The sequence below is a fragment of the Muscardinus avellanarius genome, assembly GCF_963383645.1.
Source record: "Muscardinus avellanarius genome assembly, chromosome: 12".
Classification (NCBI taxonomy): domain Eukaryota; kingdom Metazoa; phylum Chordata; class Mammalia; order Rodentia; family Gliridae; genus Muscardinus; species Muscardinus avellanarius.
In genome coordinates, this window is record NC_137798.1 from 57,802,362 (window position 1) to 57,819,389 (window position 17,028).

The 17,028-nt window shown below is 37.0% G+C and overlaps 1 protein-coding gene across 1 annotated transcript in view; it reads right to left on the reverse strand.

The window, feature by feature from the left end:
• The window catches only part of TXNDC16 (thioredoxin domain containing 16), a gene marked incomplete at both ends in the record, with an annotated part of 88,861 nt that overhangs the window by 32,390 nt on the left and 39,443 nt on the right, over positions 1-17,028 (reverse strand). Inside the window, 3 exons of the mRNA XM_080707827.1 lie at positions 648-771; positions 6,388-6,448; positions 6,797-6,963. Coding sequence (XP_080563953.1) covers positions 648-771; positions 6,388-6,448; positions 6,797-6,963 — 352 coding nt within the window. The remainder of the gene's footprint in view (positions 1-647; positions 772-6,387; positions 6,449-6,796; positions 6,964-17,028) is intronic.

Sequence of the window (17,028 nt, forward strand, 5' to 3'; positions counted from 1 at the left end):
TAGGTCTGGGAGTGTAACCCACAGGTAGAAGGGCTTCCAGGAACTCCAGTACCACCCCCCCAAAAAAATTTTTTCCACAAATATGTTGTGGTTTCTGAATGAAGTTTTAATGTAGAACAGGCCAAACAGGCTAAAAAACTAATTTGGAAGATAAATGTACACATCTTTGAAGTGAGAAGCCTGATGAGTACCAGTAAAGGTACACACTAAATGAAATTTAGCATCCTTGTTTCATTTCACTTAATCAACTTGTTAAAATGTGATTCAAAATAGCCAGGCGTGCTGGTGCACGCTTGTAATCCCAGCATTCAGGAGGCTGAGACAGGAGGATCGCAGTTCGCAGACAGTCTCAGCTACTTAGTGAGGCCGTCTGCAACTTAGTGAGACCCTGTTTCAAAATAAAGAATAAAAAATAGGGCAGGGGGTATAGCTTGGAGGTTAAATGCCCCTGGGTTCCATCCCCAGACCCACAGTAAATAAACAAACAAATAAATAAATAAATAAATAAAGTGATTCAAAATAAATGTCTACAGGTTTCTTCACAGAATCTTGAATGTGGATACTTCCTTTGAAAAAGTTACTGTACTGTGAACTTCACTGATTGTATGGGTGCCGGGCAGGAAGGGGGATGAGTAAGCAACTGTTACCAATATCTGGATCTTCCATGTCATCATCTTCATCTTCTTGTACATCTTCAATGTGCATATTATTTTTCACATGGGAAATTATTGAATCAATATCATGTAACACCAAAAATTCCACTGGTGCTTCCTAGAAACATATTAATTTTTTAAAAATTCACTAGAATATAGGGAAGTATTTTAATCTGAAAATGTAGTATTTGACACTAAAATAAAATAACCTTTGGACTTTATTCTTAAAATTAAATAAAATAAAAATGAAACAGACTCATCAGTTACTATGAAAAGAAAAGCATCCAAAGCATACTTTATATATACACTGTGCACTATTGAGAAAGATGGCAAAAAAGAGAGATTAAAAGTCTAATTTGCTTCTTGACACAACTGCCTTGTACTTAAGTCTGTGAAACACTTGGCCTATAGTGAAAGGTATGCCTCAAAATAATACAATATATCTGACTTTATTGCAAATGGAGCCAATAAAAAATTGGTTATTTTGATATTCCACAGAAAAATAATACCTCTTCTAAAATAACTCACTAAAAAGTTCAATTTCCTGTTTAGCTATAAACATAAAACTATTCTCGCCAGGCATGATGGCGCATACTTGTAATCCCAGTACTTGGGAAGCTGAGATAGGAGGATAGTGCAGGTTTGAAGCCAGCCTTAGCTACTTAGTGAGACCATGTTTCCAAATAAAATATAAAATAGGTCTGGGAGTATAACCCAGAGGTAGAAAGCCCCTGAATTTCATTCCCAGGACAAAACAGAACAAAAAAAAAAAAAAAAAAAACACACACACACACACACACACAAAAAAAACTATTCTCTGTTCCAAGGTATTTTAACCACAGAAAATTCTATCCTATTAAGATAAACATCATTCCATTAAGATTTGGGGGGGGGGGTGGTATTGGGTATTGAACCCAGCAGCATTCTACCTCTGAGCTACATCCACAGCCCTTTTTTTTTTTTTTTTTAAACAGGGTCCCAGTAAGTTGCAAAAGGCCTCACTAAGTAGTTGAGGCTGTCCGAGAACAGCGATTCTCCTGTTTCCGCCTCCCAAATGCTGGGATTACAAGTGTGCACCACCACACCTGGCAATGCCCAATTATTAAACTTTAAAAACATAAAAATTTTAGGTCATTAATTATTTCAGCAAATTATCTCTAACTATACAATGTAATAAAGCTATAAGAGAGCTCCAAACATGCTTGCTCTTTGACATTATATATCTTCATCTTTTAATATTATATTAAAAGCAAGCAATTTTTTTGTGTGTGTGATACTGGGGTTCCTGGAAACCCTTCTCTGGGCTACACTCCCAGACCTATTTTATATTTTTTATTGGAAACAGGGTCTCTTAAGCCAGTGAGGCTGGCTTGGAACCTGCGCGATCCTCCTGTCTCTGCCTCCCAAGCACGGGGATTACAAGCGTGCGCCACCACGCCCAGCTGAGAACACAAATTTTAATGGTGTAGTTTGATAAGCTTTTACAAAGTGACAAAATGAACACATCTGTATAACCACCACACGGATTAAGATACCCAGAGGCCATCTTCTTGTCCTTCTCTGTTATTTCCCTCCCTTTACAGCAGTCACTATTCTGACCTTCATTACTGCTCTGGTTTGCATGTTTGAGTCTCTTCAACATAGGTTTATTATGTGAGTTTTAGGAGATGGGCTCTTTGAAAGGTGCTTCGGTCATGAAGGCACAGCCCTAACAACTGGGATTCCTGTCCTTATAAAAGAGACTGTAAAGAACTAGCTGATCTCTTCTACCACGTGAGGACCAGAGAAGGCACCATCAATGAACCAGAAACAGGTTCCCACTAGACACCAAATCTTTCAACACCTTTTTAAAGACTTCCCAAAATTGTGGGAAATAAATTTCTGTTTGTTTATACGTTTATAGCATTTTATTATAGTATTCCAGTCAGATCAAGATAATCACTATTTATAAATTTCACTAATTTTCAATTTTATATAATGAATCCACAGTTTATACTCTTTGTAACTAGTTCTTTTGTTCAACATTGTGAGGTTTATCCACGTTGATAAACCACATAAAAGTTTATTTTTTCAAAGCTATAAAGTTTTCATTATGAGTATACTCTAATTTATTTTCTTAACCACTCTACACGTGGATATGTGATTCTACATGTAGATATGTGGTCATTTCTAGTTTGGGGCTATCATAAATAATACTGCTATGAGCCGGGCATGGTGACACACGCTTGTAATCCCAGCATTCGGGAGGCTGAGACAGGAGGATAGTGGTTTGCAGCCAGCCTCAGCTACTTAGGCCCTTTGCAACTCAGTGAGACCCTGTTTCAAAATAAAGAATAAAAAAATAGAGCAGGGGGTGTACCTCGGAGGTCAAATGCCTCTGGATTCCATCCCCAGACACGCAAAAAAAAAAAAACAAAAAAAAAAACTGCTATGAAGATTAGAAAATAATGTTGTCTTTGGTGCACCTGCATATGAATTTATGTTGGGTGCATACCCAGGAGTGATTTGCTGATTACATGACACATACAGCTTCAGCTTTCATAAACATTGCCAAGTATTTTTCCAATTTTCATTTACCAATTTTCACTCCTACCAACAGTGTATGATAATTCTTGGATCCCTGTATCCTTATAAAAATTTAATATTATTCCTTTAAAAACACATTTAGGCACTCTGGTAGGTGAATGTTGGTGTTTCTTATAATATTATTTGCATTTCCTCCTCCTGTTTATTTACTAGTGGAAAGAGAAGACTACATCTCATCATGGGGAGAATTAGCTGTCCTCACTTTAACTCAGGGATCGAACTTCAATTGAATTATTGAGAAAAATAAACTTTACACACTTTAGGAGAGAATGGTATATAAGGAAGCCAGTACTATGAAGTATTCTTAAGCAACTTGTTTTTTTTTTGTGTGTGTGTGGTACTGGGGTTCCTGGAAGCCCTTCTACCTCTGGGCTACACTCCCAGACCTATTTTTACATTTTTTTATTTGGAAACAGGGTCTCCTAAGCCAGCGTGCGCGGCTGGTTTCGAACCTGCGCGATCCTCCTGTCTCTGCCTCCCAAGCACGGGGATTACAAGCGTGCGCCACCACGCCCGGCCTTAAGCAACTTGTTTAATGGAGTTAACCAACCTTAAATCTAATTTACATAAAATATAAAGAAGCAAAGGAAAAAGGTAGACAACAATGAAAGTAAACACATAAATCCAGAATACGAAAACACTGGCCCCATTTATCCCAAAAGTCATTATCTGGGGGAAAAGGAAGGCAGATCTAGGATATTAAGAGATTCAGAAAATATATGCTAAATATAATTTATAACCCTTGATTGGATTTTAGTTTCCAAAGCCTATTTATAGAAAATAATTTGAATATGACTGTTTTTAATTTGAACATTTTAATATGAACTTATTTTGAGATTAGGCTTTTAAGAAATATTATTATTTTATTTTATTTTATTTTATTTTTGTGGTACTGGTGATGAAACCCAGGGGCATTCTACCTCTGAACTATGCCCCCAGTCCTATTTTTTAGTATGTATGTATGTATGTATGTATGTATGTATGTATGTATGTATTGGTGGTACTGGGGATAGAACCCTTCTCGGGCTACACTACCAGACCTATTTTATATTCTTTTATTTGGAAACAGGGTCTCCTAAGCCAGCGCGGCTGGCTTTGAACCTGCGCAATCCTCCTGTCTCCACCTCCCAAGCGCGGGGATTATAAGTGTGCACCACCACTTCTAGCTAGTCTTTATATTTTTTTGAAACAGGATCTCACTGATTTCCAAATTGCCTTGCTAAGTAGCTGAGGCTGTTTGTGAACCGCAATCTTTGTGTGTCCTCCTCCCAAATGCTGGGATTACAAGCATGAGCCACCATGCCTGGCCAGAAATATTATAATTTTAAATATGATAATGAGATTGTGAGATAGATAAAATAACAATAGTTTTTAAAGATTCATGCTACATATTTATGGGTAAAATGTCATGATATCTGTAACATTCTTTTAAATGTTTCAGAAAAATTAAAGATGAATACAATATGAAAACTGTTCACTGCTGATCTAGGTAGAATGCATATGGGTATTCATTCTATTTTTTCTACTTTTTGGTATGCCTGTTATTATTCATAACAAATGTTCATAAAGTGAATAAAAATGACTTATATGAGCTTAGTGTTATGCCTTGGATCTTAAACATCCCCAAAGGCTCAGTGCTAAAGGCTTGGTCACAAGCCTGTGGAGATGTTGGGAGGTGGCAGAACCTTTAGCATGTGGGGCCTAATGGAAGAAAGTTAGGTCACTGGGTATGTACAGTTGATGAGGATATTGAGATCCTGGCTCCTTCCTCTTCTAGCTTCTTGGCTGCCAAGAGGTAAGCAGCCTCCTCTGCTATGTGCTCCCATGAAAGTGATACACTGCCTCGCCACAGGCCCAAAAGTGACTGGGCCAACCATGGACTAAAACCTCAGAAACCATGAGCTAAAACAAATCTTTCATTCTTTAAGCTGATTTTCTTAGGTGTTTATCATAGCCATGGAAAGCTGACTAGCACACTTAGCTACTATGAAAGATCCCAGGCATTAACACAACTCTTCATAATACTATCTTAATGTGCCAAAGCCTACTCTACTCCTCAGGGCCTCTTTGGTTCTTTCTGTCTAGGATATTCTTTTCTCACATACCCAAAGGCTCACTCCTCTGCTTTATTGTAACTTTTCAGTGACAGCTTCTGTGATTACTACCCTATCACCTTAACTTGTTTTCCTTCATTGACTTAATACCATTTGACATTCTAGCCATAATTGTTTTTCCTTGACCTCTTGTACTAGTATAGTAGCACTACAAGGGCAAAACCTTAGTTTTCATATCTATATCCTTAGAGCCTGAGATTGTACATGAAACACTTCAAGTGCCTAATAAATATATATTGAATTAAAGAATATTAGTTAATATCAATTACTCTTAACATGTTGGGCCCTGTGCTAAGTAAGCACTTACTGCTTCGTTTAATATTACCAATCCAATAACACTTTAGAGTAGGCACAGATACTTGCAATATAAAGTAGTGTACTTGCATTACAAATCTAATAATGCACAATAAATATATAAAACATTAGTTAACACATTTGTTAAATTCTTCAGATTTTTCTTTCTTTATAGCGCTGATTAGCAATATAATGTTGAGTTTAGAGTCATACTGTCTAGTGCAAATCCTGGTTTGTAACTCTGGGCAAATTACTTAACTTTTGTTTGTCTCCATTTTTACCAGTACTAATTAAATAAATACATGTAATTCTAGGTAAAAATTAAGCTACATAACATGATCCTAAATTTCTTTAAGAAAAAATATAAAAGTATACATATATGAACTTGAGAAAAGAGATTGGCTTTTTTTTTTTGGTGGTGATACTGGGAATGGAACCCTTCTACCTCTGGGCTACAATCCCAGACCTATTTTTTATATTTTATTTGGAAACAAGGTCTCTTAAGCCAGTGAGGCTGGCTTTGAACCTGCGCCATCATCCTGTCTCCGCCTCCCAAGCACAGGGATTACAAGCGTGCGTCACCAAGCCCGGCTAAGAGATTGGCATTTTAAAAATGAAAATATTAATACCAATTATATCTGAATAGTGAAAATATACAGATATTTTCCCATAATAAACATGTATTACTTTAGTACCACATGTGCCAAATTTCTTTAAATGAACTAGCCTTACAGACTAACCTTTTCTGCTCTTCTGAAGACCACATTGATGTGCTGAGGGATGTTCACTTCCAAAGAGTCCCTTTTTCAAAATGGAAATATATGTTTTATGTTGCTAATCTGAAGAATAACAGTCATTCAGGATATCAATCTAAAACAGAACTGTGGTTCTTACACTAAAAAATACTTATGAAAAAAGTTAAAATTTAGTTAAGTCTGAGAAATTTTACATATAAATACAAACCAGATTTTCTAATTGTAATCAAGCTTATAATTACTGAACAGCCTTTAGCTCAGTACTTACTTCCAACTATTCTGGGATCTGTTCAATATCTGACTTTATGTGACTAGGTTACCACATTTAAAAAAAAAAAAAGGAAAATATTAGTGTTTTGCTGAGTATAGTGAATATTCAATGTGTCCTAGATACCTTAACAAGAGTAGAACTCCTGCTTTTCCCAGAAGACTCCAAGCAACCCATTCTGCAGTTCTTTTATCAGCTTCATATGTAGCTTGTTGGCTAACAATAAAAACCAGAGGCAATCCTAGCTGGAGATGAACAGTTGAAACTTGTTGAGGATCTTCAGAAACTTCAGTCTTCATTTGAAAAACAAAACAGTCTTCATTGTAATGATAATAATGTAATGTTCCAACATTTGAACTTAAATTCTAATTCATATTAATGATGTAACAATTCAAAAACAAGTCTGTGAAATAAATCCAACCTTAATAAAGTAATATAATTTCCTAAGTTTAATGCTTCAAAAGCACCCATATAGTTTAAACTAAGAAATGTTCTAAGAAGTTAAGCATACAATTAAAGCATAAACATAAAACATAATATACCTATGGAATAGAAATACTATAGAGAAATGAAAATAAAAAGTATGACTGACACTGATAAATATTTCAAAGGAAATAGAACAGATAACTAATTCACATAATAATTTTTATATAATAAATGACACTTTACAAAAAAACTAAGAAACATATGAATTTAAACAGTAGATTGAATATGCACATCTAATTTAATTCCTTCCAGAAATCCCAGTAAAACTATAAGAGTAAAATTTCTTTGTTTTCAGTGCTGATTGAACCCAGGGCCTCACACTTAAATGTTCTACCACTGAGTTATACCCCCAGCCTAGAGTGTATTTATTTATTTATTTATTTATTTATTTATTTATTTATTTATTTATTTTTGGTGCTGAGGGTTAAACCCAGAGAGCTTCTACCTCTGTGCTACAACCCAGCCCTTTTTATTTTTTGAGACAGGGTCTCACTAAGTTGCCAAGGCTAGCCTCAAACTTGTGATCCTCTTGTCCTGCCTTCTATGTACTGGGATTACAGGTGTGTGCCATCACGCTGTGCTATGGAGTGAGATATTTCTTAAGAGATAAATATTCATATGTAAAGAAAGGAAAAGAAAAAGGCAGCAATATTTTAGAACTTGAAAGACAGAATCATAACTGACATAGGATGTTCTAAAAAGTAAAACCCTAGGCCTTGAGAGGATACACTAAGAAACAACTCAGTTTTAACTATATAATCCTAAAATTGTTCACAAATTATCAGTGTCAAGTATATACAGACCTGGAAGAGTCAGATTGGAAGGGAAATGGAATGATGGCTCTACATGAGAAGGAACAAATAGATCAAAGCTTTGAGAAGTAATTAGATCCCTAAATTACTCTCCCCACTGCTATGAGTTTAGGCAACTGACCCTCCTCCATGTCAGCAGAAATCTAGGCCTGTTGAAAAACAGCAGAGACTCTGAATATTATGCCAAAATTGGGAGGATTAGGTAACTGAATATTGAGATGCCCTTCTGTTACAGTTAGATAAAAAATATCTCCTGAAAAGCTCAAAAATTGGTGTTTGGAATTGATATGAGTGAGTCATGAGGGTTGAGCCTTAGGGACTGTGCTTATGTCTTTGAATCCCCTTGCTTGTTGGCTGTCTCTGCTTCCGCCCTCCATGGTGTGAGGAGCAGAGCCTGTGTGCTCTCCCTCTTTCCACTTCCTGCCACCATTCCCTGAGCTCCAGACCCAGGCCTCACATGGTCTGAGCCAGAATCTCTGAAAATGTAAGCAAATAAATTTTCCTTCCCTAAATTGCATGGCTAGGTCTTTTAGATTACAGTAGTAGGAATGCTGACTTAACAGAAATTGGTACTGGAAGCAGGGCTATGGCTATATCTAAGTTTGACCGTGTGGATTATGAGTCTTCAGAACTGCTTTATGAGATGAAACTGGAAGGACCAGAACATGGCTAGAAAGGCAGATGGTAGAGACTATGCTCAGGAGATTTTGGAGAGTAAACAGGACTCCATATAAAAATGGAGTAGAAGTCACATATGATACATTCTGTTGGCCAAAAAAAAAAAAAAAAAAAAAATACTGGCATTCTCCCTATGTCCTAAAACCTTGTGTGAAGATAAATTTAAAGATGATGGACTGATTATACTGGCACAGGACATCTCAGGACAGCAAAATTGATGTCCATGTTCAGTGAACTGTACACCAAATTTTAGGAACAGAAAGCAAAGCATAGAGATTTTAAGGATTTGCAGTCTGGCCAGAAAGGCATGTAGAAAGCTGTGGCCCAAAGAGATGATGTGTGTAAGAGAGTAAGTTGGCTGAAGGAAGGTTGAATGTTTTGCATAGAAACAAAGAAAGGAATGTGGTTGGGGCACTTCAACCCCAAGTGCAAAACCAAAGAAACAAGGGCCCAGAGCTTGGGGCTGTGAATGAAAAGGGCCTGGTGGCTGCCAGGATTAAACTGGATGTGATTGAAAAAGGTGTGACTACCTTTCCTGCTGGTGGTCCATTTGAGTGTTCACAGTTCTCATGAAATGCTGGCTTTTCTGAAAAAAGGGGGTCATGAAGGCTTTTCCCCAGATTTCAAAGGAAGGCCCAGGAAAACAGGTACTGTGCGGCAGGGTCAAATACCTACAAGCAGGCCCAAAGGGGGCAATATTTGAAGCTGTGAGCGTGAAGCCAAAGTTTCAAGAAAAATCCATATGATTTTGAAATGTCAGAAACAGAATGGCTCTGAGGAAAGGCTGCTAGCTGCAAGCTATGAGGCCAGGCTGGTAGAGAGAGTACCATTGTGATCAATCACCAGGGCAGGGCTGCTAAGGCCCACAGGAGAACCCATCTCACCACCATGTGCCCCAGATGCCAGAAATGGAGCTGCAGGAATAAAGACTTGGCCTGCTGAATTCCGATACTATTTTGGTCCCATTTCTTCTTTCTATGGTCCTATTTCTCCCTTTTAGAATGCAAATGTTTATTCTGTACCATTGTACATTGGATGCATGTAACTTGTTTTTTATTTTTATTTTTATCTTATAGGGGTTCACAGACAAGAGGCTCAGAGGAAACTTTGGGAGTTTTGAGCGATGCAGAACTGTTAAGACTTTGGTAACTCTTGGTGATTGGCTAAATACATTCTGAATTCTGAAGTGGGCATGACCTCTTCAGGGACTAGGGGCAGAATGCTATAGTTACATACAGAATGTCCCCTAAAGAGCTCATAGATTGATGTCTGGAGTTGATGGAATTGAGTCATGAGGTGAGGGTTGTAATCTCTTCAGTAGATAAGTATATTTATCTGGGTGGTAACCTACATTAGTGTGATGTGGCTGGAGATGATGCATCCCTGGGGAGATTCTTTCTGAATCTCTTTGCTTGCTGCCTATGTTTCCAGCCTCTGTGATGTAAGAGACAGAGCCCGTGTACTCTCCCTCTCCCCACTTTCTGCCACCATGCCCTGAGCTCCAGGCCCTGGCCTCACATGGATTAAACCAAGAATCTCCAAGAAATTGTGAATAAATAAGTCTTCTTTCCTCTAAGATTCATGGTCATGTCATTTTTTTTGGGGGGGGAGGCAGTACTAGAAATTGAACTCAGATGCATTCTACCTCCAAGCTACACTCCCAGCCCCATTTTATTTGGAAACAGGGTCTCACTAAGTTGCAGAGGGCCTCACTAAATTGCTGATGTTGGCCTTGAACCTGTGATCCTCCTGTCTCAACCTCCCAAGTACTAGAATTACAAATGTGCACCACCACAACTGGCTTAGGTCTTTTGGGTTATAGCAGTGGAAATGCTGACTGAGACACTGTTCCAGTCAGCATTCTTACAGTATAATCTAAAAGACTGACCAGGTGATTTAGAGGAAAGAAGACTTATTTTCTTATGGCTTCGGTTTCAGTCCATGTGAAGCCAGAGACCTCAAGTCTCAGGGCAGGGCAGTAGGAAGCAGAGAGAGGGAAAATAAATGTGTTCCTCACATCATGGAGGCCAGAAGGAAGAGAGTGATGAGGAAGAACTATATATGATCCCCAGTGCTGTACCCCCAGGGTATCCATTTTGTCCAGCCACACCTTACCTGCCTATGAAATTATCTAAATAAATCCATTAATGGATTTATCCACTGCTGGGTTTACAACTCTCATGATTCAATTACATCAACTTATAAGCTCTTCAAGGGGCCATTCTATATCTAACTATAGCAGATACCTTCCAAGAGCCCTTCCAAAAATGGAAGATGCATTTTGGGGAATCTTAAAAACCTCCAAAATCCTAAAGACACTGATAATGGGGTTCACCAGAAAGCAGCTCAGGCCCAGCCAACCTGAATCAACAGATCTCATCAACATTCCCAGAACTTTCAGTCAAGTTTTTAGTTTTGAATTCTAAATCATGAACAGATAGCCAACGACTAACAAATGTCTGAGGAAACCATCTCATATAAAAGTCAGAGACAGACTTTTGGAAAGAAGTTGACCAAGGGAAGCAACACATACCAGTCCTGCTGACATACGATCCCCAATGCCTTAAAAACAATATTCTTATAAAAGACAGGAAGCACTATAACTATAAAAAGGAAATGGTAAGTAAAAAGTGAAAGGAAAAAAGTGATCATAGAGCAGAAAAAACAAAAAAAAAACACCCACCTCGCAGACATGGGCGCCACAAAGGCACCATCTTGCCTCACTGTACCCAACATCAGAGACAAACTGGAAAACAACCAAGAACTAGAAATAAAAGCAGCTGCAGATCATTGGAATTGTAAGCCATCAGTTCCTCCTGAGCAAACACTGACTACAACTTGCAGCAGTGGCAGCCAATTCACCACGCATTGCAACAACACTGTAAGTGAAGCTGCCAGCTCCACGGGAGAATGCCCACAGTGGTGCCCCCAAGGACTCGCACAGTTGCGATAAACTCCCTGGGTCTGAGACTTTGTGATGCAACCCAGTGAAGGTAAGGGTGGAGTCTGCTGTTAGACAAAGCAAGACAGACTCAGGCTCGGCATCAGCAGAAAGCACAGAGGGAGACCTATGCTTAACATTAGATCCACCTAGTAGAATCTCCAGGATCATCACAAACCACCAAACTGTGGTGAATGGGGAAAAGCCAGACAAACCCCGCCCTAGCTGTGAAGAACAGACTCTTACATTGAGTTTCTGTCTCAGAGGCATTTGCTACCAATGGAGGCAGGGAGAGACCAAGACTCCACATCTATAGAAAGCATGGAGGGTGACCAATGCTTAACACTAGATTCAACCCCATTGATACTGGTCATCTGTATAGACTGGAAAGACTCAGAGAACCAGGCTTGTAGCAGGAAAGGTGCCAGTGGCACTTATTGTCTGCAGAGAGAGACTGGAAAGGCCCATTCTTCTGAATATTCATATATTTGTAGGGTTGCATTATTTTTGTTTTGTTTTGTTTTTTTGTTTCTTAGGGTTTTTTTTGGTATGAGTATGTATGCTCATTTGTTTACTCTCTTACCAACCCCTCTCCCAAGCTTCATTCCTTTGTACATACCTACTCTCTTCTCTCCATCCTTTTTCTTTTTTCTCTTTTCTTTTCTCTTCTTTGGCATGTATTAAATCCACTTCATACCACTATACTAAAAACTACATTGGATACTAGAATACTACTATATATTCACTATCTCTAATCTCTACTATATACTACCTTACCAAACTTATACTCTCATTCTATTTGATCCTATCTGTGGCTTTACTCTGTTCTTGTATTTACGACTTCACTTCCCTCCTCACTCAACCTTAACTGTTGCATACAACACAATTTGCCCTTGGATATAACAGCTGACATGTAAAGACTAAGAGAAAGCTACCAAAAGCAACAGATACAAATTTCTAAATCATCAGAAGGAGGAATAACAAGAAAGCAATTAGCTCCCACAACCCCACAATAACAGAACCTAACAACACAGAATTGCAGAGATCTCCAGAAGGTCAAATCAGGAATGTAACTGTAGAAATAATACAGGACTTCAGAAAAGAATTTAGAGACAGTCTGAAAGAAATAAAGGATGCAATAATTGAAGTGAAAGGATCAATTCAAACTATAAACAACTGATTAGACCACATGGAGAATAGAATCTCACTTCTAAAAGATATAACTTAGAAAAAACAATTCAACAGCATGAATTGGACATTGAAGAAATATGGGCCCATTTTAAAAGACCTAAGAATAATTGGCATAGCAGAGGAAATAGAAGGTGAAACCAAAGGGATCAACAATCTTTTCAAAGAAATAATATCAGAAAAGTTTCTAAACATAGAACAGGAGGTTGATACACAGGTACAGGAAACGTATAGAACCCCCTTTAGACAAGACCAGAGAAAAGGTTCCCTGCACCACTTAATAGTCAAACTGACCAGTGTAGAAGCCAACGAGAGAATCTTAAAGGCAAAAAAACAAAAGACCAAGTGACATTCAAAGGCAAACCAATTAAAATCACTCCATACTTCCCAAACCAAGTCATAAAAGCCAGAAGGGCCTAGAGTAACATATTCCAAACTCTGAAAGAAAAAAAAATTTGCAGCCAAAAATTTTCTACCCAGCAAAACTCTCAGACAGGGAAGTAAAAATCTTCCACAACAAAGAGAAGCTGAAGGAATGTATGTCTTCCAAACCAGCACTAGAGAAAATACTCAGAGATTAACTACAGAGAAGAAATAAGTAATACACACCAGAACCAGAGAAACAAGAATTTCTACCCAGCAAACAACTAAGCAAAGAAGAACAAACACTATCTAACACAGAAGTTGAATCTCAATGTTAGGAATTAAAAATTATCTCTCAAAAATCACACTGAGTACCACAAAAAAAGTTATAAATTTAGTGGGGCATGGTAGTACACATCTGTAATCCCAGGCTGAGAAAGGAGGAGCACAGGATGACTTATAAGATTTCTGCAACCTAGTGCAACCCTGTTTCAAAATTTAAAAAAAAATTTTTTAAAGGACTGGGAGTATAGCTCAGTGTAAGAATGCTTCTGGGTTCAATCTCCTATAACACACACACACACACACACACACACACACACGCACACACACACACACACACACACACAAGTTTATACTTATTTTAACATTTTACCAGATATTTAAACTTGAAGATTCTTCAAGTTTAACAGATAACAGCTTTCCTTTTTATCTACCAGCTAGAAACTAAATCCACCGAGAAAATCATCATAATTCTAAAATGTCCTTGGTTTTAGTCAACAAGACTATCAATAATCAAATCATTTTTTCATGTGCATTCATTGCTGGAAACCTTAAGAATACATGTAAGGTAAACTTCATATCCAGCAGAATATCACTTAATCTATCTGAAACTGAAGCCCACATAAAAATTCTATACTAAAGATTTATTGTCAGCTTAACAGAATTAAACAACATGAGTATAAGATACAGTTGTGTTCTCTACCTAAAATAATTGTCTAAGTACTCTATCTAAAAAAAGAGATTAATATATCACAAAAAACCCAAACTATATCAATTTTCATATGCTTAGAAGTGAAATATGAACACAAATAACTGCAATGGTTAGACACACACAACAGTCTATAAAAGTCTGAATACTTCTTTCTATTTTGTTGATTAATAAATAAGCTTAATGTAAGCATACCAAATTATTTCAGATTCTAAACTAATGAGCCTAGGCTAGTTTGTAAAGCCTTGGACTAGTCATATAAAACCCAACCATGATGGAACCTCAAATGCTGATATGATATGGAAAATAATAATGGTGATGTGAAAGGGAAATAATTACCAGTGAAATAATTACCTGTGAAAGAATAAGAACTAAAATAAAATCAACTACTAACAAGGCTTGTAGGAAGAACTTATAATAATTCCTCAAATTTAGGTATTAACTACCAGAACCTCTCTATCCCTTCTAATTGACTATGACATCAAAATGTATATAACCACACTGCATCAAATTTTGGCCTATGACGTATTCCCCATAAAAGTGTCTGACCTTAGTTTGCTTTCTAACCTCAAGTGAATTCTTTTTCTTTTTTTTTTTGTGGTACTGGGGCTCCTGGAAACCCTTCTACCTATGGACTACCCTCCCAGACACCTAAAAAAAAAAAAAAATATATATATATAAATATATAAATATATATGATTTATGTATATTTATATAATTATATATATTTATATTATATATTTATAAATATATTTTATATATATAAATTATATATATATATATGATTTTTTTTTAAACAGGGTCTCTTAAGCCAGTGAGATTGGCTTTGAACCGCTGCAATCCTCCTGTCTCCACCTTCCAAGCATGGGGATTACAAATGTGTGCCACCATGCCCGGCCTCAAGTGAATTCTTTATGAACAAAACATAACCTCAATATGGCCAAATGTTTTAAGCACCAAAACGACTAAACTAGCTAAAACTCTTTAATATCTTCCTAATCCCACCGGGGTAAAACCTTGGCTGTCCAAGATCCCAAGGAATCTTTTGAGGCTTTATCTCCTTTTCTGCATTCTGCATTCATCTTCTGCTCTGTGATTTGTGGTCACCAATTTGTTTCTTGGCCTTTTTCTGCCAAGCCTTTATAGGCTGACACCAAGATCTGTATTCTTACCTTACCACTTTAATCCAGCACTAATTTCCAATTCTGTTGATCATATCTTTCTTGGCTTCATGCTACTGGTCATTCCTGCTTATTCCAGTGTCTAACCAAATTTCTGAAGCCTCTACTGAAATCCTAACTACCAGTTCCCTAGTTGTCGAGGAAGAGTAAAATTTAAAATTAAAATGCTTATGCATCACTTAATGAGAGTGTTGAAACAAGTCCCATTTCAGACTTTGACTGACAACTAAATATCCCTCTGCATGAACAATGCCTAAAGCAAGGTCACCTGCATTTCATTATTCTAGGGAGTAGATTCACAGTGTATTTTACAAAATGTGTATTACAGGGGCTACAGAGAAGACAATATAAATGGTTCCCTTAATTTTTTTTTTTTTGCTATATCATGCTTTTGAGCTAAACCATGCTTAATTGAATTCCAAGTAATTATGAAATCTCCAAAGTTTTAGGTTTTTAACTTCAAAATACTATTACATAATTCCTGGTAAGTATCAGAATGTGAAATAAGACCAGAAAAGCTCATATGGCAGTACCTACTTAAAAGAGAAAAATATATTTTTCAAAACACAGCAAAAGAAAAGTCATGAGTAGAAACTCAAGGAAAGAGGTGCAACTTCATGCCAGAATGTTATAGCAAGAAAACAAACAGAAAAATTTTAGTAAGCTTGGTACAAGTCATAATCCTGCCCACTACAGATATGCAGACAAAATCCTAAGAATTATTAATAATACATGACAATTTGAAGAGAAGGAAATGAGGCTAGAGAGAAATAGTGAAGAATAGTAAACTACCTCCCTCAAATTGGACATCAAAATGAATTCAGAGGGCGCTCTTCCCATGGAAAGATGCATGTTCCCTCCTTTGTGAAAGGAAAGGAAAAGAACCCAAAAACTGCTTTCTTAAATAAATTCCTTGCAGCCAAAATCCAACCAAAGAAAAAGTTATTTAAAATAAAAAACTAAGGAATTAAGCCAGTAAAATTGCTGTTGGCAAGCTCTGAATCTATTTAAATGTAGCAGCAAGGCTTTTTTAAAAGTGTTGGAAACACTTTATGGTTACAGAATAGAATATAAATATTACAGACTTTAATAGTATAAAAATAATACTAACAAAAATCAGAAAGGCAGGAGGAGCAAAAATGAAAAATGTATCAAGCTAATTTTCTCATCTTTCAAAGCTGAGCACATCAATTAATTCTATCTAAAATGGAAGTATAAGCCGGGCGTGGTGGCGCACGCTTGTAATCCCCGCGCTTGGGAGGCAGAGACAGGAGGATCGAGCAGGTTCGAAGCCAGCCGCGCTGGCGTAAGATACCCTGTTTCAAAAAATATAAAATAGGTCTGGGAGTGTAGCCCGGAGGAAGAAGGGCTTCCAGGAACCCCAGTACCACCACCAAAAAAAAAAAAAAGGAAGTATAAAGTTATTTTTAATGATTTTAAATTTCTTAATGTGTTCATAACCATTTTCAACATTTCAGGCAATACTTCCTAAAGAACTCTTAATGACAACAAAATATTTATCAATAGTTCCATAATCTCTAGTTTCACATCCTTCTATTTATATGGGTGCAATGATAACTGGTGTTTATCTCTAACAGTTAATTTCTGAATGATGAAATAGGATGACTTTTTATAATTTTTTCTTTATACCTTCCAATATTGTCTGAATTATTTATAATATACTTCGTCATTTTTTGAAAAAAACATACTGAATGAGA